The 24,200-nt window shown below is 41.3% G+C and overlaps 2 protein-coding genes across 4 annotated transcripts; one reads left to right on the forward strand and one right to left on the reverse strand.

Annotated features, from left to right (window-relative positions):
- The first annotated feature begins 319 nt into the window (after positions 1-319).
- LOC117819890 (cytochrome b561 domain-containing protein 1) lies at positions 320-11,831 on the forward strand. Its single transcript, XM_034693407.1, has 3 exons — positions 320-1,430; positions 2,493-2,530; positions 7,331-11,831. Exons 1-3 carry the CDS (start codon positions 1,274-1,276, stop codon positions 7,835-7,837), a joined length of 702 nt encoding a protein of 233 aa, XP_034549298.1. The 5' UTR covers positions 320-1,273; the 3' UTR covers positions 7,838-11,831.
- Positions 11,832-12,276: 445 nt separating this feature from the next.
- Positions 12,277-23,703, reverse strand: zbtb40 (zinc finger and BTB domain containing 40). 3 transcript variants are annotated; one of them, XM_034693343.1, is made up of 12 exons: positions 23,572-23,703; positions 21,661-21,852; positions 20,829-21,247; positions 20,515-20,711; positions 18,896-19,109; positions 18,213-18,590; positions 16,100-16,306; positions 15,685-15,849; positions 14,614-14,828; positions 14,369-14,525; positions 13,829-14,070; positions 12,277-13,647 (listed from the first exon to the last, which is right to left on the reverse strand). In XM_034693343.1, exons 2-12 carry the CDS (start codon positions 21,810-21,812, stop codon positions 13,426-13,428), a joined length of 2,568 nt encoding a protein of 855 aa, XP_034549234.1. In that variant the 5' UTR covers positions 21,813-21,852; positions 23,572-23,703; the 3' UTR covers positions 12,277-13,425. The 3 variants fall into 3 exon arrangements, with proteins under 3 accessions (XP_034549234.1, XP_034549220.1, XP_034549226.1); XM_034693329.1 differs by having other exon boundaries at positions 18,213-18,593; XM_034693335.1 differs by lacking the exon at positions 23,572-23,703 and adding an exon at positions 23,418-23,527 and having other exon boundaries at positions 18,213-18,593.
- Positions 23,704-24,200: the final 497 nt, after the last annotated feature.

Raw genomic sequence — 24,200 nt, forward strand, 5'->3', positions numbered from 1 at the left:
AATATGTGCTGCATTAAAATCTATAGAAAGTGACCATCACAACACAGCACAAGTCCCGCCTCTGACGAGGCAGATAGCCAATGGTATTCTAGGATTTTGGTGTGTCACCTCGTCTGGCCAATCAGATTCAAGCAGGGCACATGCCCTTCCTCACCGCTCCCCCTGATCGGTCTCAGATGTGAAATAGTCATAATAGAAGACAATTGAAATAATTTTCAACGTAGTCAAAAGAAACCTTTTTGTTGTAGACAGAAGTAAAGAAAGCATCGATTTTAGACTCATACAATTTTTAAATATTTTTAAAGTCCTAACAGTACTGGTGTGGCTCAATGGTGACGTCCCTGATTCCGAAATTAATTATAAAACTAAAGTTTAATCCGATGTGAAGTTAGCAGAGGAGAAAGATACGTATCAAGAAAAGGGAGGAAATGGAAGCAGATCATCGCTGCGTCATAATCTGTGTCGTCAAACCAGGAAGTAAAATCAAAACACGAGCAGTAGTCAAGAGTAGAAGTACGAAGCTGACAGTCCGCAGTTATTTTGGACTTGTTACAGACCCCACTGGATAACTTCACACGGCTCAAAGGTTTCATTTAGTGGAGAAAACGTGACTTACATTTCGAGCCAACGGACAGTAAACGGACGAATCCTATCAGAGCGCGTGCGTCACAGAGCGCGTTAGAGAGCAGCGGATTATTTATGTTTCTACATTAAACTCACCAAACATTTTTTTTATTTCATCTACAGTCGGATTATATTATTATTAACGGGGATTAACGTTTCAATTTATTTAGTTAAGTATTCAAAAATAAAACACTAAAACCGGAAATTAATCGATTTTTCCTTTTTTTCCACAATAAAATAATCTATCATACACGGGTTTTATACAGAAGGCTCTGGGAATTATAATTCAAAAAATGAAGACAAAACGATTTTAAAAAGGTAATTAGTAAAATTCTCCTTAAGTTTCACCGCGATTAAATATATATTTGGTACCGTTGGGATGAGCGTTATTTTTCTGGACTCTTATTGTGATAGGGCGTACACCGTAAGTCGTCATTGTTTGTTTGTAACTAAACACAGGTAGTGTGTGTTTATGTGTCCGGTCCGGTGCTCCTCAGGTCAGCTCTCACCTTCTTACCAAACTATAATGGAGCTCGTGGAGTGCTTCCACAGCGCGTGTGCCTCATCTCTCCGTTTCACTGCACCTGTTCTCGTCGCGCGGGTCGTCTGCAGGTAGCCCGGCAGGTGTAGTGGTGCGCGGCTGAGCAGCATGCGGTCCGATGTGGAGTACAGCCCGGTGGGAGAGGGGCTGGGGATGCGGGACTTCTGGCTGTATGTGTGGATGCGGAGGGTGGCGGTGATAGCGGCTCATGTCACCGGAGTCGGGCTGACCATCATCATCTCCCTGCTGTCCAGACCCGGAACCAGTGAGTGCTTCTAAAAGTTGGGATTAAATATAACACTACCAGATTAAGAATCACTTACAATGAGAAGTGAGGACTGTCTTATTTTAAATAGGCTAGATGTTCTGTTATGAAACTCAAATGTGTATTATTGTTGCTCTGTTTAAGCATAAAAACACCAACAACCTGTACGACGTGTTATAAACAACATCACATATCATCCCAATTTAGCTTTTAGCTGTGTGAAAATAGCTTTTAAGTTAAATTAACTTTTACATGTCAACTTCTTTCCTCCATTAAGTTTCACGTGGCAAATTAATCAGTTCAAATCAACTAAATTAATTAAAAAAACAATGTTATTATTATGAATTAAATACCACCAGTTGTTCATAATAACAGTGTACTAGTCTGATATAACAGACCGCTTCTATTGAATATCGACCAATCACAATCAAGATATCAACATGCCATGTAACCAATATGCGTAGTTAATAGTGTTAGCTATTGATCACTTACATGTTGTTAGTCTAATGAAATGATATATAACTCTGTATCCTCCTAGTGACTTGAAAACATCAGGGATTTAATGCATCAGTGTTTTCCGTATATTATATATTCTATGATAGTAATACTGCATTAATATTAGTTTGTGGGTTTGACATTGCCTAGGCATACCATTTTAAGCTATCCTCAATAACACAGAATACACATTAATAGTAGTATTTCAATTTCGAAAATGTTTTACATTAATGCACTGCTTTGTGTGAAAAAGCTGCTCACATGCAAGAAGCTGGTACCAGTGAAAGATATTCTGTTAAACAGTGAAACCACCAGAAGAACTTTATCAAGCTCATTTCAGTCTGTCTGGCAGTTCAGGTTATTCATGTCTGATGAGATGTGCTCTCTAATCCGTAGATTTTCCATATCAGATCCTAAACATTGTTGAATTTTTTTTGTAATTTGCATGATGTCAGAAGAAATTGAATAAATAACATGACAAAGAGTTACACAGATCTTGGTTCTGTGAAAACAATCCTTTGAAAAGTTTGGGATGTTTAGATGCTGAACAGTCTTTTTTTGTTCCAGGTCTCTTTTCCTGGCATCCAGTGTGCATGTCTGTTGCAGTAAGTTTACAAACCCCCACACGCACGCACACACACGTACATACTGTTACCATGCAATGAGTTACACAAGCTACAACGTTGTCTTCCAAGTTGGTGTAAGAATTTGTTCATTTTCAGTTAATGAGCCTCTAAAATGAGTTGATAACTAAGACAATGGCCAATAAACATCCCATCGTCACGGTGACTTGTTACTTTTACTCAGTTGTATTGATCTTATTTTTACTTTTCTCTGTACAACTGCTTTTGTTTCTGCTATGCATGAATCAAAACTGAATTTTTTTTAAGAAGATTAAGTCTGAAGCTACGCATAGCTGCCTAATGAGCTGCAGATCCTCTGATGTATTTTAAAGTCCGATTTGATCGGTCTGCAGCTTGAATGCATCTCTCACTTTGACATTTCCCACAGATTGATTGGTTTGTATACTGATTGATCTCTTTTCACTGGAACAAAATGATCAAAGATAAATAACCAGACAAGAAAAGAGATGAAATATGAAAAGTGAATATTAACAAATTCTCAGCTTCAATTTTCAACACAAGTTTACACTTTTTTTCCTGCCTCTTATCTACTGAAGGCATCAGTGTCAGACTTCTGCCTGTGTTTAGACAGTTAGACGTTCTTCTTTGATTACAAACTGAGAATTTGTGAAACATGAGCTGATGTGTATTTAGTATTGTGGTGTAGTGTTTACTGTCTTTACCAGAGTTTAATTCAACATTGGTTTGATAAGTCATCATGTTGTTACAGGCTGTCAGGACTCCTGTATTTCAGGGCATAAATAGGGAAATGAAACTGGTTTCATTTATGGTTGTGTGTATGTAAAATAGACACCAAAGAAGAAGATCAACAGAAATGGTGACTGCTCGAGGTGGAGTCTGAATGATAATCTCAGCTTCTGTTTGAAAAATGAGCTTTAGTTTGAATCAACTGATCTTGTGTTTATATGGCACAACATTTTTGTGTAATCAAATTTTCTCAAACTGTTTTGTTGATCTCTTTCGCTCTGGGTTTCATCCCGCCACGCTCCAGATTTAGACAGAAATACAGACGCTTAGGGGCGCTGGTGGCCTTGTGATTATGTCCATTCGCCCCTTGTAGAGGCTGTTGTCCTTGAGGTGGGTTGGCCGGGTGCAAATCTAACTTGTAGCCCCTTTCCTTCATATCTTTCCTTACTCTGGCCTCTTGACCAAGCGGCAACCTCTGGTCTCAAAATATGAAGCCCATGTGGAAGTGTTAGAAACTGCAATTCATCGAGAATCCACTTGAGGCTGGCTGCAGAAACACTTGAAACCACATACACACCCATTTAAAGAAGATGATCTTTACAGCATTAATAAACATGTTTACAGCCTGGTTCAAAAAATGTCTTGGGTCTTTGTAGCTAATCTCTCTATCTGCAAACACTGTACGGGGAGAATTTTTTTATAACGCGCCAGTTCAGAAGATATTAAGATTTTTAGTTTTGCCCAAATAAGGACATGACTGACTTGATTGACAGGCGGTAACACTAAGTTAGGTTGAGTTCAGCATTACCAATATGGCTCCCGCCGACAATTGGCTTCAAAACAGCGCTCAGGAACAGATGGGTGACGTCACGGATACTACGTCCATTATTTATACAGTCTATGCGCTTGACTCCTGATTCATTCCACTGTCCTCTCTCTCTTAAAAAAAAAGAATATGGAAACTTATACGCTTAAGATTTTAAAATCATCACATCGATTGCAAGACACATTTTTCTGTCTTTCCTTATGAGTTAGATTTTACAGAATTACTTGAGATTAATGTAATGTGAGTGTGGTCACTTGGTTATAGTCTTACATATCACTTCAGACGTGTCAGTAATGATTCATATGCTTGATTCATAACAGATACACCTCAGTAGTATTCCTCCAGTTGAATAAGAAGTCCTCTCAGTGTACGTGCGTTAGTCATTCAGACTCTGCGTTCATTGTGTGTCTGTCTTCTTTCCACTGTGAATAATAGATAGAAGGGGTGGGGAGGAGGAGGGAGTGCTAATGCTGACTAGCTGTGTCAGCTATTGTGTTATAGACTGACCAGTTTGTCAGAGCAGTCTTAGGCACGTTTATGTCGGGCTTTTCTCCATCAGGCATTTCTCCGTCATGGTGGTGAAGCGTGATCCATCAGTCATCACAGAGTTTCAGCCGTGATGTGGAGCTGTCCACACATCACGCCTCTCTCTGTCAGATACAGGACTTTAACTTGAGCTGCAAACTTTTGATTGATGCGCCCCTTTTTCTCTTTACAATGGAAGACTATTATTGACTCATTGCTTTGTTGATTCCCCACACTTACACACACACCGGGGTTAGGCTCAAACAATACATATTTCAGACTGTGAGCAGAAAGTTTGCTTGAAACATTTAATCCTGTCATGCTCATTTAAATATGAAAAGGGTTTGTTTTGATCAGTATTCAAATACAGATGCCCGGAATCCAAAAAGAAGCAGTTTGGAACAAAATAAACAGACACAAGTCACGATTCTCCAAAATCCACTTACTGATTTTACTTTTGATTTCAATTTTTATATCCCTGAAAAGAAAACTATAACCTAACAGCTACTGCATCAAAAAGTTGTGATTGTTAAATTTGTTTGAGGCTTTTAAGAATATTAAGAAGGCTTCTCTTTTTGTAGCTCTGTATCCCCATGATGTGTGTTTAACCATCCTCTTTCACTGACAGCTATCCCAGCAAAATACATTTACATGCACGGCCAGTTTTCACTTTTATTATGTTCACCATCTACTACTACTATTCATCTCATCACTATCATCTCTCCCTCTCTTCATCTCCTCTATCCCTCTTTCCAACCCCAACTCGGTCTCAGCAGATGTGTGTCTAACATGAGTCTGGTCCTGCTGGAGGTTTCTGCCTGTTAAAGGAAGTTTGTCCTTGCCACTGTAACTTGCTAAATGCTGCAAAGTGCTCTGCTCATGGTGGATTAAGATGAGACGGAGTCCTGTCTGTAAGAGGGGACTGGATCTTATCCTGGCTTGATGTTGGGTTAATAATAGAACATAGAGCACGGTCTAGACCTGTTCTGTTTGGAAAGAGTCTTCAGATACAGTTTGTTGTGATTTGGTGACATAGAAATGAAGATTGATTGATTGATTGATTGATTGACCTTGGAGATCTTAACCATTCAGTTTGCTTCTCAGGAACAGTCCATATAATAAACATTGCTGCAAATATGCTGGTTGACAGGGTACTTCTCTCCATATGTTTGATATAATAACCATAAAGTAATCTACAGTAAGAATAACTCAGCTATGAGCAGCGACAAAGCAGAGAACGTAAACAGCATATCAGTTATTGTAGAAATATGTACAAAAAAATGTAGTTTAATCTGAGATAAAACCATGCAAATTTAAAATGTCAATAATTTTCTTCTCTACTTTGTTGTCATGCTTTGTGATCACTGAGGGGATTATGATAGATGCTGCAAGTTAATTCACTGCCGTACTGAGGACCCAGCGTCATGTTCATATCGGTAGCAGACCAGCCTGTGTGTCTTATTGAATATGGTCCACTCACTGCCGCAGTCTAAACATGAAGATTACTTGTATTCTGCTTTTTAACCTTTGAAAAATTACAGTAAAATATGTCTGTGTTAGGATTGGCCTATTAAATCCTGCGTGTGGATGTGAGCAATGTTTAACCTCCTCGAGGGACAGTTGGGGGGGTTGCCAGTCTCCGGCATCGTTCTTATATTTTGGGTTTGCGGGCTGAAAAGTTGAACACCCTGGCTGCATGTAAACAGTGCAGTCAACTCATGCTGATTTAGAAACTCTATTAATGAAGCAGAACATTATATTTTGCGTCCAGGCTCCGACCTCATTACTCCTCTCAGATTAACTTGACCTGCAGTAACCCCCCCTTAAACTCCATATAGTCTGAGCCTGCAGGTGGATGCTGGGGAGGTGGTGGGGCATTTGAGCGCAGACACCAGAAATCATGCATCTTACATAGACCACCTCATTGAGAGGATACTTTATCAGGTGATTGTGAGAATGAGGCATCGTAAGTGTGAAATCAGAGCATCTCGAGTCCCCTACCTGAACTAGCTCATCGCTCCATTTTTGTCGCGGTCGTCTTTTCAGTTGTAAGAGCCATAATCTAAATATTTCTGCATGTGAATATAAACATTTTACTGTTACTGTAAGAGTCTTGAGTCTTGCAGATGGGAAAATATTTCCTCACTGATGGCATCAAGGGAACAGAAGGATGTTACAGTTGAGTTGATCTTGTTCATAGTGTCTCTCATCGTACACAGGGACAGCAACCATGGTGTCTAAAAAATGAGCAGCTGGAGGCCGCTGCTAAGCAACAGTGTGTTTACTTTGAGGTAAACAGCTGCAGTAAAACAGAGAAGATGGATCATAACTCAGAGAGAGTGTGGAAACCGGAGTTTGATTTCTGTGAATTAGAAGCTAATTACAGTCAATTAGAGATAAATAATTAATATAATGACATCAAAGAGGACAGTGCGTACATGTGACCCCAGCACACTGACTGATACATGTCCTCTCTGTCCTATGACCCCAGCACACTGACTGATACATGTCGTCTCTGTCCTCTCTGTCCTATGACCCCAGCACACTGACTGATACATGTCCTCTCTGTCCTATGACCCCAGCACACTGACTGACACATGTCGTCTCTGTCCTCTCTGTCCACTCTGTCCACTCTGTCCTCTCTGTCCTCTCTGTCCTCTCTGTCCTCTCTGGTTTGTCTCTTGCTGATGTTTGTTGTTGTTTATCTTTTGTTCATCCTACAGTACTGCTTCTGTTTGACTGAAGGCATCCTCCTCTTCTCGGCTGAAGGATCTCCCTTCTGCTGCAAATCTCGGAAGAACAAAGTCTGTCTCCACTGGTTCTGTCAGGCTCTGGTTCTGATCGTGGCGGGCACTGGGGTGGGCTTCATGGTGGCCAGTAAGAACGTGTCAGAGCTCCCTCACCTGGTCACCTGGCACAGTATACTTGGCGTCAGCACCCTGACCGCCACCATCCTCCAGGCGGCATTCGGTGTCTGTGTGAAGTTCCCTAAGCTGCTGCATCTCTCCGCCCCCCCACCCAGATTGAAGCTGTACCACGCCACATGCGGCCTGGTGGTCTACTTGCTGTCCACGGTCACCGTGGTGTTGGCTATGTTCTCAGACTGGTTCCAGGCTACGGTCAGAGGGATCGCCTGGTGGGCCTTCCTGCTGCTGCCCCTCTTCCCCGCCCTTGTGGTGATGAACCAGATCACCAACGCCTACTTGCCCCGCAAGAAGATCACTAGCTAGGGTGCACAAAGCGTTAGGCACTCAGCTACCATACTGGATTCACCATGTACCTGGATGTACACGGGATCCTATGGAGTCCTCCACTGAAGCTGCCTCTGAAGATGAAAAAACTCAAGCAAAAAACTCCACATGCTGCTTTTCCTTTAGACATGAGAAAGAGGAGAACATGGACTACAACACAGCAGTTACTGAAACCAGGACATCCTTATCTGTCAGAGTGGTCTGCTTAAAGCTAGGGTTGGTAGTCTCGGAAAACCAGCATGAATTTGAATGTAGCTTTTCCTCATGACTCCGTCTAACCCCTCCCCTCCTCCCTCGGAGCTCCTCCAAAACGACGCCCCCCCCCCCCCCCCCCCCCCGCTCACATGCACGAGCGCCGCTGATTCTCGACCATATGATGGTGACTGATTCAAAACCGGTCCTCACCACAACATCATCATAGTGAAAGTTAAAAACACAAACAAACATGGCTGCTGTTAGTACTCACAACTATCATGCTAGCATTATCCAGTTGTACTGGTGACACGATATCAGGAGAAAAGTTATAACACATATAATACTGTAACAACTCTACTGTTTGTTAAACGTGTTCAGTGTAGATGTTCTTAATTCCTACAGTGTTGACGGTCAGTGAAGGCATCAGGAGAGGTGTAGAGTGTGTAAGTGGGAGAGAGGAGAGACAAGAGGAGAAGTTCTTCATTCATTCAAACATTGATTTATGTTTTGTTGGTTGGCGTGATCACGACCGACAGTGACCGGTTATTAAAACTAAACGTGTTCACGAATCGGCTCGTCATCACTACAGCGTCCGGACGGACGCTACAATAAATAGATATTTTCTGTAGGACTTACTGAACGTCATTAATTATTCTGCTTGTTGGTGAGAGCTTTTTAGACTCTGATCCGGACTACAGTCCTGAGCAAAGTACCTCATCAGGTCAGAGGGGACAGGCCCGAGGACGAGCGAGAGGGGCAGTCAGTAAAGTCAGGGGAAGTAGAGGCAGGAGACGGGGACTCGGAGGAGTGCACGCCGGGGAAATGTACGCGCAGGAGGAGGGCAGAACGGCTGGACAGGATTTGATTGGTTTAAAATTTGGGGAGCCAAAAATCGGTGATTGGTTGGTGTTTTCCCAGGTTAACTCCGGCTGTAGATAGCAGCTTTTTTTCACTCTTTTTTAAGAATACATTATGTATTGATTGCCATCAGGACATAAAGATCATTTTTACCAGTATAACAAAAAGTGTATCTAAATCTGATTACCAACCCCAGCTTTAAAATCACAGATCGGTATAAGAAGTGGAAAAAGCCTCAGTGATGTCATCCATTGTTGTGTTGTGTAGAGGGCGAAGCTGGACAGCAGTAAGGGGTTCAAATACACAACTTATCAACTAAGACTAGCGCTGGCTCGGTTAGCGAGATGTATCCAAAGTTAGCAGATATATACAATATCTTTAAAAAGCTGAAACAGGCTTTAAACAAAATGTACTCACTGATAAACTTATCTACTCCTTAGACTGAACTTACAATGAATTAATGAGTGCTGGACTCCTTTATTATACATTTTATCCTGATTTAAAACATATATGTTAAGAACACAGTGTGTTGAGGAAGACCAAAAACTAAGAACTGAGCCTTTTATCTCAGGTAATAACGGAGAGAAGCTACATTTTCTACATGTAGTTTCAAACAGTAGAACCATTAGAGTCGCCCCCTGCTGGTCATTTAAAAGAACACAGATTTGAGGCTTCAGTCTTCTGACCCTGAAGCTCCTGGGAGGACGTTTCGACGTTCATGGCTCCCCGTGTGGAGAAAGCTTACATCTTCTCTCTTTGCTGAATTTGTCCTGAACATGTCAGTAATTATTTATTACAAAAAGCATCATCCTGCAGTTTTCTGCATCCGTCAGACGTTTCCCTCACTTTGAATCTCTGTGGTGGGAAGATTTCAAGATTCTCCTGAGGGTCTGTTTGGCCTTGTATCTCATAGAGAGGCATCAGTGTTCATTTGAAGTCTGCTTCATAACTAAGCGGATTTTTTTTTTCTAACGGAACAGTTCAGAAGATATGAGTTTTTGCCCAAATAAGGACATGACTGACTTGACTGACAGGCGGGAACACATAGCTGTTGGCTAGGAGGCTCAATCCCCGTTTTTTTACCTCACACTATGCCTGGTTGAGTTCAGCATTACCAATATGGCTGCCGCTTACGATTGGCTTCAAAACAATGCTCAGGAACAGTCTATGTTCATAACCTGCTGAAATCTCCTCACAGGAGCTTTAAGGCTGTGTCCACGTCTTATACATGGTCTTTACTTAGAGCATGGCCCTAGTGGCCAGTAGAAGAACTGCAGCTTTAAGTACTAAATATTTTTGCATTTATGACGTCTTCATGCTCTGACTGAAGTAAGAAGCATATATATATTCACAAAGAGCAATCGCTAGAGCTCTACCATTGTGGGAGATTCTAGATTATTGCTGGGAGGACATCTCGGATTAGAAATTTCAGTCAAAGGAGTATTTCACATTATCTGATCATGTCAGTAGTTTCAGGTGCAGACTGCTGTCATGACGCTTTGAATCACATGCTTTAGACAGCGCTGAAAGTAAAGCAAGTTACTGAATCCGAGTTCAACTCTGCATTAGATTTACTACAACAAATACTTGAATACAGGAGCATAATGTAAAACATAATGTCTGATTATGATAGTGTATATCTATAATCTGTCATATCATTCAGATTATGTTGGTCAACATATCAGTCAAGCGCTACTAATGTTACTATGTACAACACAGGATGACCACACTCCACATGTACACACATGAAACACCTGACACAGGTGATTCTTAAAGACTACTGAAGGCCAGCACGTACTGAGGGCTCCATGTTTATGGAAATATTTGCAGCCAGAGTCTAACAGAGTGTACGCAGACTAGTTTCTGATGAAGCACCTACTGCTGCGTGTGATGACACAGCGTCAGCTATGACGGGGCTGTTATTAGTTATATTCCCGCCTGTATGTTATTTATTTTTCCTTTTCTGATGTTTTTATGTTTTAGTTTTTGTCCGTTAAGAGGTGTGTACATGTAGCATATTCACAAGTTCAATCAATATGTGAGCAACAGTGTGTTGTTGACGATCGGATGTGAAACAATGAGATGTAGATGAAGAGCTACATGTAGAACCTCTTCCTCCTGAGATACTGTTATCTTTTGTTTGTGTGCACATGTGACCGCTTTCTGTTTTCAAGTTTTGGTCTTCTTTCCATATCTTTGTGTTTTATTTTGTTTACTTTACTAAAGAAAATGTTCAACCAAACCTATGCTTACCATAAAAGACTGAAGGGATCATCTGCCATCCCTCCAAGAACTGAGGTACCAAAATAGAACCAACCTCCTCCTTCATGACTGAAAGAGCTGGAGCTAGAGTCATCACTGAAGAGTTCAATTAAAAGACATGAAAATGAAATTAAAGAAAACCTTTCATCAAGTTCCAGTTAATGTCACAAGTTAAGAACGTATCCACACATTATGAAAAACAGAACGAGCTCTGAAGTGAACTCTTATTACAGAAAACAGGGTAGATAAATACACAGATGTATGTCCACTTGGGTCTTCCGTAGGCAGCTGCAGGTCCTTTTATTTGACGTCTGATAATCAAGACACTGGGTCAGAGAGATGAATGTGAACGACTTTAAAATGATGTAAGAGAATCTGATCCACTGAGACCAAATGGATGTACCAGTCCTCTCGCACCTTAACTCAATCATTTATTTGTAGCTCATGCAAACATAAATCTGGAGTCTCTTTTTTTAAATATTAGCAAAACTGTTTTCAAACTACAAACAGAGTCTTTGTTCAGCTTCTTTCTCAGGACTTTTCTGTGTGAGCGGCTCAGAGTGTTACTGAAGACGTCAGACTGAGTTGTGGGTTTGCATTTATATGATCTGTTTCTGCTACCTGTGAACCTTCTGTAATAAACACATGACAAACTGCAGTGTCGTTTTTTTTACTTATTAAAAGACTTATCTACAAAGCGTCTTAGGGGACATGAAGGTAAAAACATTTAAAGGAGTATCCCAAGAAGCATTAACGAAATCTCATTCAGAACACTTCTTACTTTTGATCACAGGCAGAGTGAAGCATCATTAACAGCAGAGCGTTCACTCCAGAGAGATTTGTTGATTTGTTCTGTGCTGGGTCTACGACGTTGGCCTCTAAACTTTCCCCTCAAATGTCTCACTCGTGTGAAAACTTCTGACTGGCGAGGACAGATTTCACGTTTGATTCAAGGCCTAGCTTGTAAACACTCCACGGGCTAAGTACTTCTTTAAAGACCTTCTATTCTTTCATAAAGTCTTGGGATTATCTGAAGCGACTAATTTCCTGTCGTTTATCTGACCAGCCAACAAGGTAAGAAGGAAAGGAAACAGAACACAGTCTAAATTGAGCACAATTTATTTAACACAGCTAAACACAGGATCACAGAGACTGTGTGTGAACAATGTAAGAGTGGTTTGTTGAGTGTGGCTACCACTAGCAGAGCTAGCACCACCAGCCTTCAGTCCTCCTCATAGATGTGATTGAGTGGTTATTTGTCTGTTTAACCGGACTCAGCCTACATTTAACTTTATCTCTATCTTCTAGATCAAAACACTGACTAAAAATGCCACACTACGAGAAGACATCTGTGCTTGTTTACATCCAGGTAGTAGAGAATTAAAGCATCTTGACAGTAGCAATTAACTGGTGATGCAGCCCCAGCTAGTGGTGTGTGGCTGCAGTACAGCTTAGACAACGTATGAGCGGCATTCAGTAGCTTATTGCATATTTTTAGCTCTTATATATAATTAATGTTGCCTGTATGTCTATTTTATATGTGCTTTTTGTTCAAGCAGCTCCAGCCAATGCATCTATTGGGATCTGCAAGGTTGTTGGTATTTAATTGTTTCCTTGTGGTGGCGACATATTTGCTGCCTGGGTGACAAAGTTTACACACTTCATGAAACACAGCACACGTACCAAACTAATGTCACGATGACTTGGCTGGCAAAAAGAAGCACTTTGGTTCATTCATGGAAGATTTTTGGTCTCAAAGTTTAATAAATTACTTTAAAGTCTTATGCATTACTGACTCACACACGTCTATATTAACGCTGAGGGAAGCTGTCATCACGTTGAGTGATGGTGTATTTCAAGACTGCCATTTTAACAATGAAACAAATCAAAGATGTTGTCATTAAAAATCAGATCAACAGGCTCAAAGTCAACATTCACTGCTTGCTTCATTTATCACAGCTAACATTTCTTCATTATGTTGATAGAACATGTAGTTTAGCGCAAGTATGTGTCCTACACACCATGCTTGTTTATCAGACCTGGCTGAGACTGTTTCTCTGCCACGTGTGTGGCGTACATGTTGACATGGTTTTCTGTACATGACCTGAACTAAAACACTCACCACATTTATTAGAACTAAAAAAAAACCCAGGGAAGAAAACGTTTACACCAACTTCATTTAAAGCTTGAGCACACAGTCTTTTATGTGATGAACAGAGATGAACAGATCATGTTCCTCACAGGGTCAGAGTTCAGGTTAAAGACTCTGGTCCCGATGGTTTGTCCCCACAGATGAAGGTGACTGAGCTGTTCAGCAGGTCAAACATGTTCACCTCCACCACCTCTGCTGATGAGCCACCTTCTCTCCCTCCTGCCAGAGCCACTAACACCTGCTGAGCAGCCTCCAGGTGGGCTTGCTCCTCAGAGATCACTGACTCCGTCCCCTCGTTTGCTGCTGGATCTGCTGACATCACCTGATTGGACAGAGAGGTTTCACAAATCTCTTAATCAAATATGTAAAATAAGTATAAGATGGTTAGGTGTATATCTGGGGGAGCTATGCAGACCTTGAGCATTTAGAAATATAAAAACTGAGGTGTAAAGTATGAGGAAGCCCGTGTCTACTATGTTTCTAAACTCAAGAGAGCTTCTTACTGTGTGGGAGATGGAGCCCTCCTGCTCCTCTCCAGCTGCCTGCTCCTCCTGGGTCTCCATGTGGCAGGAGAGCAGGTGCTCCTGCAGCTCCGTCTGGGAGGAGCAGATCAGGGAGCAGAGGGGGCAGTTGAACGCCTCACTGCTCTGGCTGACATGCTGGCTGCTGATGTGCTCCTGCATCTCCTCCTCCCCGCCCAGCACCGCCGGGCAGAATGGACAACGCAGCGCAGACGTCTCAGAGCCTGTCAGGACAAACTGGGTTATTTATTCATGAGATTATATTCATTGACATCACAAACATGGAGGCAAATGATGGAAACATGAATCTTCAGGCTGCCTTACACACTCCGCCCTCATCATCGAAAAGCAAACATACATTTCAGCTTCACCCTCAAATCAATTGATTGATCACAGACTCAGCCAAATATTTCTCAAGTTCAGTCTCAGAGGTAAATAACTTGGTGATGTGACACAGACGGGTGACCTGTGTGAGGCCGTGTGACACAGACAGGTGACCTGCGTGAGGCCGCGTGGTCTCACCTTGGTGCTCTGCCGCCTGGTGTTTGGCTAAACTGGCCGTACTGGGAAAGAACTTGAAGCACAGGTCACACTGCACCAGGGTCTTGAGCTGCCGGGTGTGGCTGGCAAACACATCGGGGTGGTTGGTCCTGTTATGGTACCACAGACCCGACAGTTGCTATCGAAACAGAGAGAGAGAGATATGTTGATGAGACACACTCAGATATGAGGGTCAGCAGGTTGGGCGTGTTCTGTTTTTTACTCACCTGGTAGGACTTGTTGCAGATGTCACAGCTGAAGGGCTTGGATCCGGTGTGCGTGCTCTTGTGTTTGTCCAGCAGGGCGGCGCTGGTGAACACCTTGCTGCAGGTGGGACACTTGTGGTACTCCTTTGGGTGGAAATCTTGGATGTGCTGGCGATGCTCGTCCAGAGAGGAGAAGCTGAGACAACACTTCTGACAGTCATGAGGCTCCGACAGATCTGAGAACAGACGATGGTGCCAGGGTCAGCCCGGCGATATTCAAAACAACTGATGTGTTTCATTCATGAAATATGATCACTACAAACTGTGTATTAAATAACACATGACGAGAATTTTTACAAAACAATAAATGGATAATGTTGCAAGTTTTAGGAGTCGTCCTGAAACCGCAGAAGATGAAACCTGGAGTAAAACCTTGAGTATATTTTCTAAAGTTGTCTTGCACACATTTTTGAGTCCATACTTCTGAAATTAAAAAACCTAAACCTTTAAATTAAACAGTTACATAAAATAAATCAGTGATTCTCTGATGCTCTTTTAACAAACACAGCATGTGTGGGGGTTCTGCAAACTGATCTGTTGCTAACTTTAACTCAGCTGTTTTTTGTTTTTAGTTAAAGGTTCCTTTTTTTTATTAACAAAGTTTTATACTGAAGGTGAGTCTCCTAATCAGAATCAGAAGCCTTTATTGTCATTGTAGCGCTACAACGAAATGAATATTGACACTCACGGACAAAAACAAATACACACATTCAATAAAGACAGGACATACCATAAAAACAGTTTTAGTGTCACAGTGTAATAAATAAATATGTAAAAAGTGTCTGTGCAGCAAAGTGTGCAGTGTGGAATAGCAGCGAAAAACCTTGTTTGGTTTTTGGTTTATTGAATGTGCTGATGGCTGTGGGAAAGAAACTGTCTCTGAGTCTGGTGGTTCAAATGTCCAAACTCTCCTCTGTAAGTTAACCCTGATTTCCATGATTCATTTTATCACTCAGTCTTTGTTTCTCTGTCTTGGTTGTTGTTCAGTATCGGCATCAAAAAGAGAAAAAGGTTTCAGTTTAGTGGACTTACTGTGGAAGGTCTGCAGGTGAACGGTGAGTCCACTGGCCTGGCTGTAGCCTTTGCCACATTCTCGACACACGTAAGGTCGATCCCCTGTGTGAGTTCGCACGTGACGCGTCAGCTCAATGGACTGAGCGAAGGTGGCCTTACAGTACTGACACACGTACATTTTACCTGAACACAAAAAACACAAGAGATTATGTGGGGGAGAAGAGAGGGAGAAGACAGAACATGACAAGATTTTCATGAAGAAGCAAGGGATGGCAGAGTGCAGTCAGAAGAAAAGACTGTTTATGGACTTTTAGTTGAATACTATAGTTCTACAAGTGGCATTATGCGTTTAGGTGTGTGTTCCTTGTGTGTGTGTCTGTGTGTGTTTGTGTGTGTGTGTGTGTGTGTGTGTGTGTGTGCGTGCGTGCGTTACCCTCGGAGTGTTTCTTCTTTGTGTGGTATGCAAGCGCAGCGGCCACACTGAAGCTGGTGTCGCAGTGTTTGCAGTGGTATGGTTTCTCCCCCGTGTGCAGCCTCATGTGGTTCTTCAGAGATGAGTTGGCTCCGAACTTCGCGCCGCAGTCCTCACAAGCGAACGGCTTCTCATCAAAGTGCTCCGTGCGTTTGTGGTAAATCAGTCCTGAGATATGAGTGGAGGGGGAACAAGAAGCATGACACACCGTGATCCTTTGAAATATACAACTCAGCATGATATGAAACGAACAACCTTGAAACACATGTATGCTAAATGATGCAGGCAGCTGCAGCGAGCCTCTGAGCTGCAGAGCAAGTTCAAGATCTTTTCTCATAACTTAACTAAAAAGATGCTTAAATTCAGTTTCTCTAGCTCAGTGCATGTAAGTCAAATACAGCTTCATAAGTGAGCATGACACACCTTTACTCCACTGTGGACACTCAACAGTGCTGGGTTTATTCCTATCATCCAGGATTTGAAACCTTCTTTTAAAAGACACTGCATTAATCTCATGCAGGTTACCACACAATTTTTTATATTCTCACCATTAAAAAGAGAATGTAAGATTTCTTCTCAGAAAGAACAAGATCATAAATTCAACCTGTTTTGGGTGCAGACTTAGCCTAAAGGTTAAGTTGCGCACCCATGTAGCAGATGGCCCACGTTCGAATCCAGCCTGCAGCCTCTTTCACGCATGTCATTCCCCCAGTTTCCTACACTATCCACTATCCTCTCCTCTATAAAATAAAGGTGTAAAAGACCCCCCAAAATATATATATATATATACACACTACCAGTCAAAAGTTTGGAAACACCTTCTCATTCAAGGGTTTGTATTTAATTTAATTATTTGAAACACTGTAGATTAATACTGAAGACATCAAAACTATGAAAGAACATATAAGGAATTATTTAATGAGCAAAAAAGTGTTAAACAAAGCAGAATATGTTTTATATTTTAGATTCTGTAGAGTAGCCCCCTTTTTCCTTCATGACAGCTTTGCACACTCTTGGTATTCTCTCAGTCTGCTTCATGAAGTGGTCTCCTGGAATGGTTTCTAATTAACATGAGCCTTGTCAAGAGTTCATTTGTAGAATAACTTGCTTTCTTAATGTGTTTGAGACCATCAGTTGTGTTGTTCAGAGGTAGGGTTAATACACAATGGATAGCCCTATTTGACTTCTGTTGTAATCCAGATTATGGCAAAACCAGATTATTTCATAGTTTTGATGTTTTCAGTATTAATCTACAATGTTGAAAATAATTCAAATAAATAAAAAACATTGAATGAGAAGGTGTGTCCATCTTTTGACTGGTAGTGTATATATAAAAATAAAGAAATTAAAAACAAATAAAAATAAAATAAATGACGCCTGTTGGAAGTGTCCTGCTCTGTTATTCTCTGTCATTTCTTTTTCTTTGACAAACTCTGGACCTCGTACCGCTCACGTGTCTTCTTCTTCAGTGTAGTTGATTTCTGTCATTCAGCTGTTCGTGTCTTTCAGATAAGATAAACAGACTGTATTGGTCTTCCATGTCTTCTTCTCTCTGCTGGTGACTCGTCAGCCACTGACCGCAAAACTTAACTTTTGTGCTCTCCGAATAAACTGACTGTGACAACAAAAATATCCTCCATGTTTTACAGAGACTGTCAGAAACGTAACAGAACTGCTTGTGTTTTTCCCTACTTTTCATTTTACTTTTACTTTTTAGCAATAATTAACAGGATGTTATTAAATGTGCTGAACTCTTTCTGGGGTTTGATAAGATTAGAACACAAAGATTAACCTGTTGCTCCTTTTTTAAAATCATTTGGGGTGTTTATCGATCGGCTCTCAGTGCTTCCGTCCTCTGAGTCAAACATGAGGGGAAAGACATTTTGCAGTGACTGTAGTTTGGTGTCATTTGTTTGAGGGGGTTTGGGAGAGTGATACGAGGTAGCAAGTCTGTGTTTATGTTGCTTATTGCAGCTATAACCGTGAGTTTGATCCTACAACTTGTTAAAACACCCTTAAAGCTTCCCTGTATCATCTGTGTTGTGTGAAGACATCAGTAGAGTCTGATTCTCACCTGAAGGATGAGCAAAGGTTCGTCCACAGAGCTCACAGGCCACTTTCTTCTTCGCCCGCGCGCTGCTGCGGTGAGCCTCGGCTCGGTGGCGCTGCAGGGCGCGCTGGTTGGGCAGCTTCTTGGGGCACTGTGGACACTGCTGCTCACACTCTCTAGACTGTGGGCAGCGCTTCACGTGGGCCAGCATCCGACACTTGTAGGCAAATCCTTTCTTACACCAGCGGCAGGGATAAGGTTTGGAGGGAGAGGGAGAGGGGGAGGAAGAGTCTGTCTGAGTATTCAGGACTTTCTCTTCCTCTTCAGTCTCATCCTTACTGTTTTCCTCCTCTCCCTCTTCCTCCTGCTCTTTGCTCTTTGGGCTGTTCTGCTTCTCTGAGTCTGCTGTGAAAGACGAGAGAAAGACCTGAGAAGTCAGTGTCCGTCCAGACTCATCTCACACACATGAAGACGACATGGAGGGGGTTACTTTAAAGAGGTTTTTCTTTCATGGAACAGAAGAGATATGATTCTGATGATAGTAAGAGTAAGGAGTGAACTGTTATCACTCAGAGACTCTATTGACAGAGTACAGTGGAGAGGAAAGGTCAAAGGTCAGTCCTGTGACACATGAGACCTCTACCTGTCACACCAGAGTAATTCCCCAGGATCAACTACAATCAGTTGTGATATGGATCTGGTCTCACCTCCTCCTTGGTTTTCTTCTGCATCCTCTGAGGTCTGCTCGGCCTCCTCCAGCAGAGAGAGGAGCTCTGTGGGGAAGGAGGAGGAAGCGTTCTGCTGCACAGAGCGAAGCAGCCTGATGAGAGATCTCTCACTGAGCGGTCCCTCCTTCACTCGGCTCATCAGATTCTCCAGCGCTGAGCTCGGCTCTGCGTCTTCACAGCACTCACACACAACCTGAGGAACAGAGGCGAATCCTTAGTTTCCACAATCACAGAGAGGAAGAGGACTTTACGTTAAAACACAGGACTGCATTAAATAGTTATAGACCGTTAATCAACTTAGTGTTGATTACTCAGTAAGTAGAAACTTATAAAAATGTTAACTGTAAATCAAATCCCGAGCGTAAAACTGATGTGTTCAGAGCTTTTGCTCATTTTCAGCTCTTGTCCTTAAATTGGGCTTTTATATACACATATTAATGAACATGCACAGCATGTAATATCATGTAACTACAGATATTTGAATACAATAAAAGAAGATCATAATACACAAATGTAAGACTCTTAAAATGCTTCTGGTACATCCATGTTTGGTGAACTCTCCAGGCTCTTCTTTGTGAACAAGGTGGTCTTAAAGTAAGAAATCCACATGATGGGGTCTGACAGGTTTGTTTTGAGAAGTACCAGGATGTACTGCAGATAGAGTGATCCACAAACGCCAGAGATAGAAGAAAGTGATATGAAATACTTAAAAAATGAAATAATACAATAAAATAAAATCAGTTAAATACAAGAAAAATAAAACCAATAAAATAAAATAAAATCAGATAAATACCAGGAAAATAAAATAAAATCAATAAAATAAAATAAAATCAGATAAATATCAAAAAGAAAATTTAAATAAAATCAATAAAATAAAATAAAATAAAATAAAATAAAATAAAATAAAATAAAATAAAATAAAATAAAATCAGATAAATGCCAGAAAAATAAAATAAAAATAAAATAAGATATAATGAGAAAATAAGAAATAAAAATTATGCTAAAAAATGAGTCATAATGGTTTTAATGCAGTCCGGGGCTAAAAGGAAATTACTCAAAGTTTAAAAAGCTAAGTTTTGAATTTACTCTTAAAAACACTCAGAAAGCTTGCTGTTTTAAACTCCAGAGGCAGAGAGTTCAGAGTTTCGGTGCATAAAAACAGAAATATCTCTCTCTTTGTGAGGGTAACATGAGGCACATTTAAATGAGAAGCATTCAAGGACCTCAGTGATCGGGGGGTAACATAAAATGACAGAAGATCAGTGATGTGTGGAAGAGCAAGGGTGTTATGAGTTTTAAAAACAATTAAAATAACTTTAAAATAAATTCTAAAATAAACAGGGAGCCAGTACAGAGTTTTAAGAAGAGGAGTTATGAGATCTGTTTTCTTTTTCCTAGTTAAAACTCTGGCAGCAACATTTTTCTCATAGACTTTTTAGGCAAACCGGTAAAATGAAAGTTACAATAATCAATAGGATTGGTGATGAAAGCACTAATTAAAATTTCAGCCACAGGTCATCATTGAAAACAAAGGACATTTTTAAAGGTGGCCCCAGAAAAAACCTGCTCTGCTCATATTTTACAGCGACTTGTTTTACCTGTCTGTCCTGTTCCTCCAGGCTGCTCTGTGCAGCCTCCTTCAGCAGCTCCAGCACTGACGACATGTTGGTGAGGAGCTCAACAAGTTGAGGGGAATGATCCAGAAAAGATGAGACAGTCCCTTTGGAGACATTTACTGTCATCTGTTTGTTTTCTTCCGTTACTTTTTCTGACGATTGTTCCTCCTCCTCCAGCTCTGAGAAAACACAGACACAGATAGTATCAGTCACTGTTGCAGTATTTGCTTGCATTAAGTACAAAGACTGAGTATTATGAACTTTTAGCTCAGAGTATTCATGCAGCTGTAACTGACCTGTGGCCTTGGTGAACTCCAGAGAGGGTTTTTTACAGGGTGGCTCTCCTATGTCTTCAGCATCACCCTCACCTTCTCTCTCTGCCTTCAGCTCCCTATTATCTGAAGTCTCATCACTCTGGTTGGTTACAGCTGCCTCTTCAGGATTCACACCCTGGAGTTTGTTAATCACAGCCAGACTTGGAGTTGGGGCAGAAGGGATTGGAGGTTGCTGGTTCACAAGGCTGGTGAGGACATTCTTGAAGCCGACAGCCACATCGAACATCTGCAGGCTGTCTGCAGCAGCCACGATGCGGCTCACGTTGTGTTTGCCTATCGGGAGTTTCCCCGTGTAAATCATGTCCAGCAGACAGCTGAACTCCTGTGAGGAGACCATGGCTGTGTCGATGGAGATGGTGTCTGAGCCGTCCAATAAAGACCTAAGAGAGGAGAGGGAAGTTAAGTTACAGATTCCAAAATGACCAGCAGATAAGAAGCAATCTATCCGTTTCTTCACCTTATGTTTTACAGAGCTGAGATTTCACTATGTGTTCTTAAAAGTCCAAAGATGTCACAGAAAAACAGAGGAGGGGCTGCTGATTCTTCTGTTGACAGTACAGCTGCATGTTTCTGTTTGTTTAAGCATGATTCAGCAAATTCAGTTCAGATTACTCTTTGAAAAGATTGTCCACTCTGACCGTTACACTTTTTTTTTAGTTGTTTCATTTCAAATGATTGTAAAATGTGTACTTGTGATGGTGCTGGATGACAGGCAGACTCTCTTAAGTGACACAAGACCTGCTGAGTACCCGTACCACTCCACCGCTTCATTTTGAAATAACACTCACTGTACCTGAAGAGCATGCTGGAGGCGGCCAGCACCAGCTTGTGTGCGCGGTGGGGGCTGTCTCCCACCAGGATGGTGCAGTCACAGAATTGTCCCTCCTTCCTCAGAGCCCACAGCTGCTGCATCAGCTGACTGCTGTAGTTTGGTAACTCCATCATGTTGTCAGGCGGTCCAGCGGGCCTGATGCTCTGCTCTCCCCTGTGTGGAGAACACATCATGTCAAACTTAATCCAGACATTGATTTCTTTAAAGTCTTAACATTTTACAGAATACAGAGAGATGACATCTGTTTAAAAAGAAGAGAAACAGAAACACACACACCAGATTTATTTGAGAGTTTACTTTGGTTGATGTAATGTGGGACTGTGCTACTTGAGCATTATACAACAAGCACTCTGATTGGACGAGAGGCATTTCACGAGTGTTGAACAGAAAAAGCTTTCTCACCAGCAATTATTATAGTTATATATTTGTCTATCAAAAGAACGCAAGATGAGATATTTTGTCAGACTATACTGCCTTGACGTGTACAGGACAAATTAGTAAACATGTATGAGGTGCCACTAGGTCCACAGGGGGCGCAAAATCAGCTCCAACCAAGAGTCCCTTATAGCACCTTTAAATGATAATGTACTGATGTTGTGCTGGATACAGCATTGCTGTGATTCTGTTGTGGGCAGGAGGCGAAAGACTAAGAAACATTATATAACAACTGTACAAGCACAACTAGGGAAAGGATAGGGACAACTAAAACAAATTGGAAGGGCGGGTGAGCCACAGTTGTTATTCTTTTTTTAATTCTAAAGTTGGAATTCTGATTTTTTTTCTCAATAAAAAAGTTCACCTTGATTTTTCTTCTTTTTTTTGCTTGCCTGTCCTCTAAAATTGCGACTTTTCCCACAGAATTCTGTCCGACATCTGGGATTACAGATTTCTGAGATGAAAGTCAGAATTTTGACTTTGTTCTCTGATTGCTGACTTAAATCTCAGAATTACTTTTTATCTTTTTTTATTTTAAATCTCAGAATAAATAACAATTATACCTACAAATTCTGACATTTTTTCATAATTCGGTCAAAAAAATGCACATTGATTTTTATTGCTAGCCCCTCAGATAAATTATTTTGTGTTTATTTATCTCTCTCTCTCTCTCTCTCCACCAATAGATCTAGCTCAGGGACTTCATTCAAACTGGTCTAATGTCAATAAAGCTGAACAGTTTCCTGCACAGTTTCTACAGGCTAGCTGCTTTCTATAATCTAATTATATCTGTATGTTTCCATTTATCATCAACAGTGAAATAGGAGTCCTGTAGCTATTTTAGGGCCAATATGATTCTGTTGATGAAGTACCAGCTTGGATCAGAATAACAGTCTACAGCAATGTTGAGAGTCCCTGTAGTGTTATTGTTTACATCAGCATTCATGACTTGCCTCTTGTCTGATTTGATCTGATCTTGTTTATGATGTTATGTTTATATATTTAACAGTAAATGAATGAATAAACAGGCGACAAAGATCCATGAGAACCCTGACAGCATCAAGCTTTGCTCTTTGAGAGAGGTTACCCATCACAGAGGAAAGCACACCTCTATCTGTAATGGCTCACAGGAGCTTTTCAGATCTTATATTGCAGCCTATATCACAGCTTACGTTACTTTGCCCTGTGGGCATTAAAACGTGTTCATTAATTACACATCTGCCCCTCTTTGCTCATGTTAAAGCTCAAATACACAACACATGTTTACGCTAACACGAGCTAACCGTCAGCTTTAGCCTCTTAAGCTAACGTAACCTCGAGCTGGATTACCGACGCTCGGTCTTTAAAGTCGTTATTAATCTGTAACTTCAGATTGAACCGGGATCCAAAGACCCGAGCGGCTGTACAACATGCAGCTTCCGGTCAATGACTGTTTACCTTGTATTATTCAAACGATCCGTTTCTTTATTTAAACTCCTCTGTCGAACAACTCTGTTGTCGCAATAAAGATTAGCCGTTTTGAAGATGGAGAGTGATGGCGGCCATTTTTCTTCTTCTTCGACGTCGTAGTTTCTTCATGTCTCACGTCACCCTGATCGCGGCACGCTGCTGCCCCCTACATGTCAGGAGTATATTGCAGGCAGCAGTTTATATCATATCTTGCCTTTGAAAACATTCTTTACTTTCACATTTCATCACAAAGAATTGTCTTTTGGTTAGTTTTCATAACACCATTTGATTCTACAAACATTTTAAAAGTATTAATTTTAATTTGACCTGATAGACAATGAAATATAATATTTGTGATAAAAGGTTTGGATACCAACAACAAATTGGATAATCCTGAGCTGGAGTACAAAAATGCTCACTTACGGAAAGTGGGCACAAAGTGCTCCAAAAGTCAGAGAGATCCCTCACACACTTTGATAGTGGGACAGCCCTGAGCCCTTAAGGACTTAGCGGGAACGCACCTCAAAGTCAGTGGGTGCTTGAGGGTGGACATTGAGACTGGGCCATACAGAAAATCATTCACCCCTGCAGCCATTAGGCTTCATGACTGTCTCGCC

The sequence above is a fragment of the Notolabrus celidotus genome, chromosome 1 (assembly GCF_009762535.1).
Source record: "Notolabrus celidotus isolate fNotCel1 chromosome 1, fNotCel1.pri, whole genome shotgun sequence".
In the NCBI taxonomy this organism is placed as follows: Eukaryota; Metazoa; Chordata; class Actinopteri; order Labriformes; family Labridae; genus Notolabrus; species Notolabrus celidotus.

Coding starts and splice junctions, on each gene's coding strand:
- LOC117819890 (XM_034693407.1), top strand. CDS start 1,274: ATGCGGTCCGATGTGGAGTACAGCCCGGTGGGAGAGGGGCTGGGGATG. Junction 1,431..2,492: donor GCTGTCCAGACCCGGAACCA/GTGAGTGCTTCT, acceptor TTTTTGTTCCAG/GTCTCTTTTCCTGGCATCCA. Junction 2,531..7,330: donor CAGTGTGCATGTCTGTTGCA/GTAAGTTTACAA, acceptor TTCATCCTACAG/TACTGCTTCTGTTTGACTGA.
- zbtb40 (XM_034693329.1), bottom strand. CDS start 21,812: ATGATGGAGTTACCAAACTACAGCAGTCAGCTGATGCAGCAGCTGTGG. Junction 14,071..14,368: donor CCAGGCGGCAGAGCACCAAG/GTGAGACCACGC, acceptor TTGTCCTGACAG/GCTCTGAGACGTCTGCGCTG. Junction 13,648..13,828: donor AGGGCTCCATCTCCCACACA/GTAAGAAGCTCT, acceptor CTGTCCAATCAG/GTGATGTCAGCAGATCCAGC.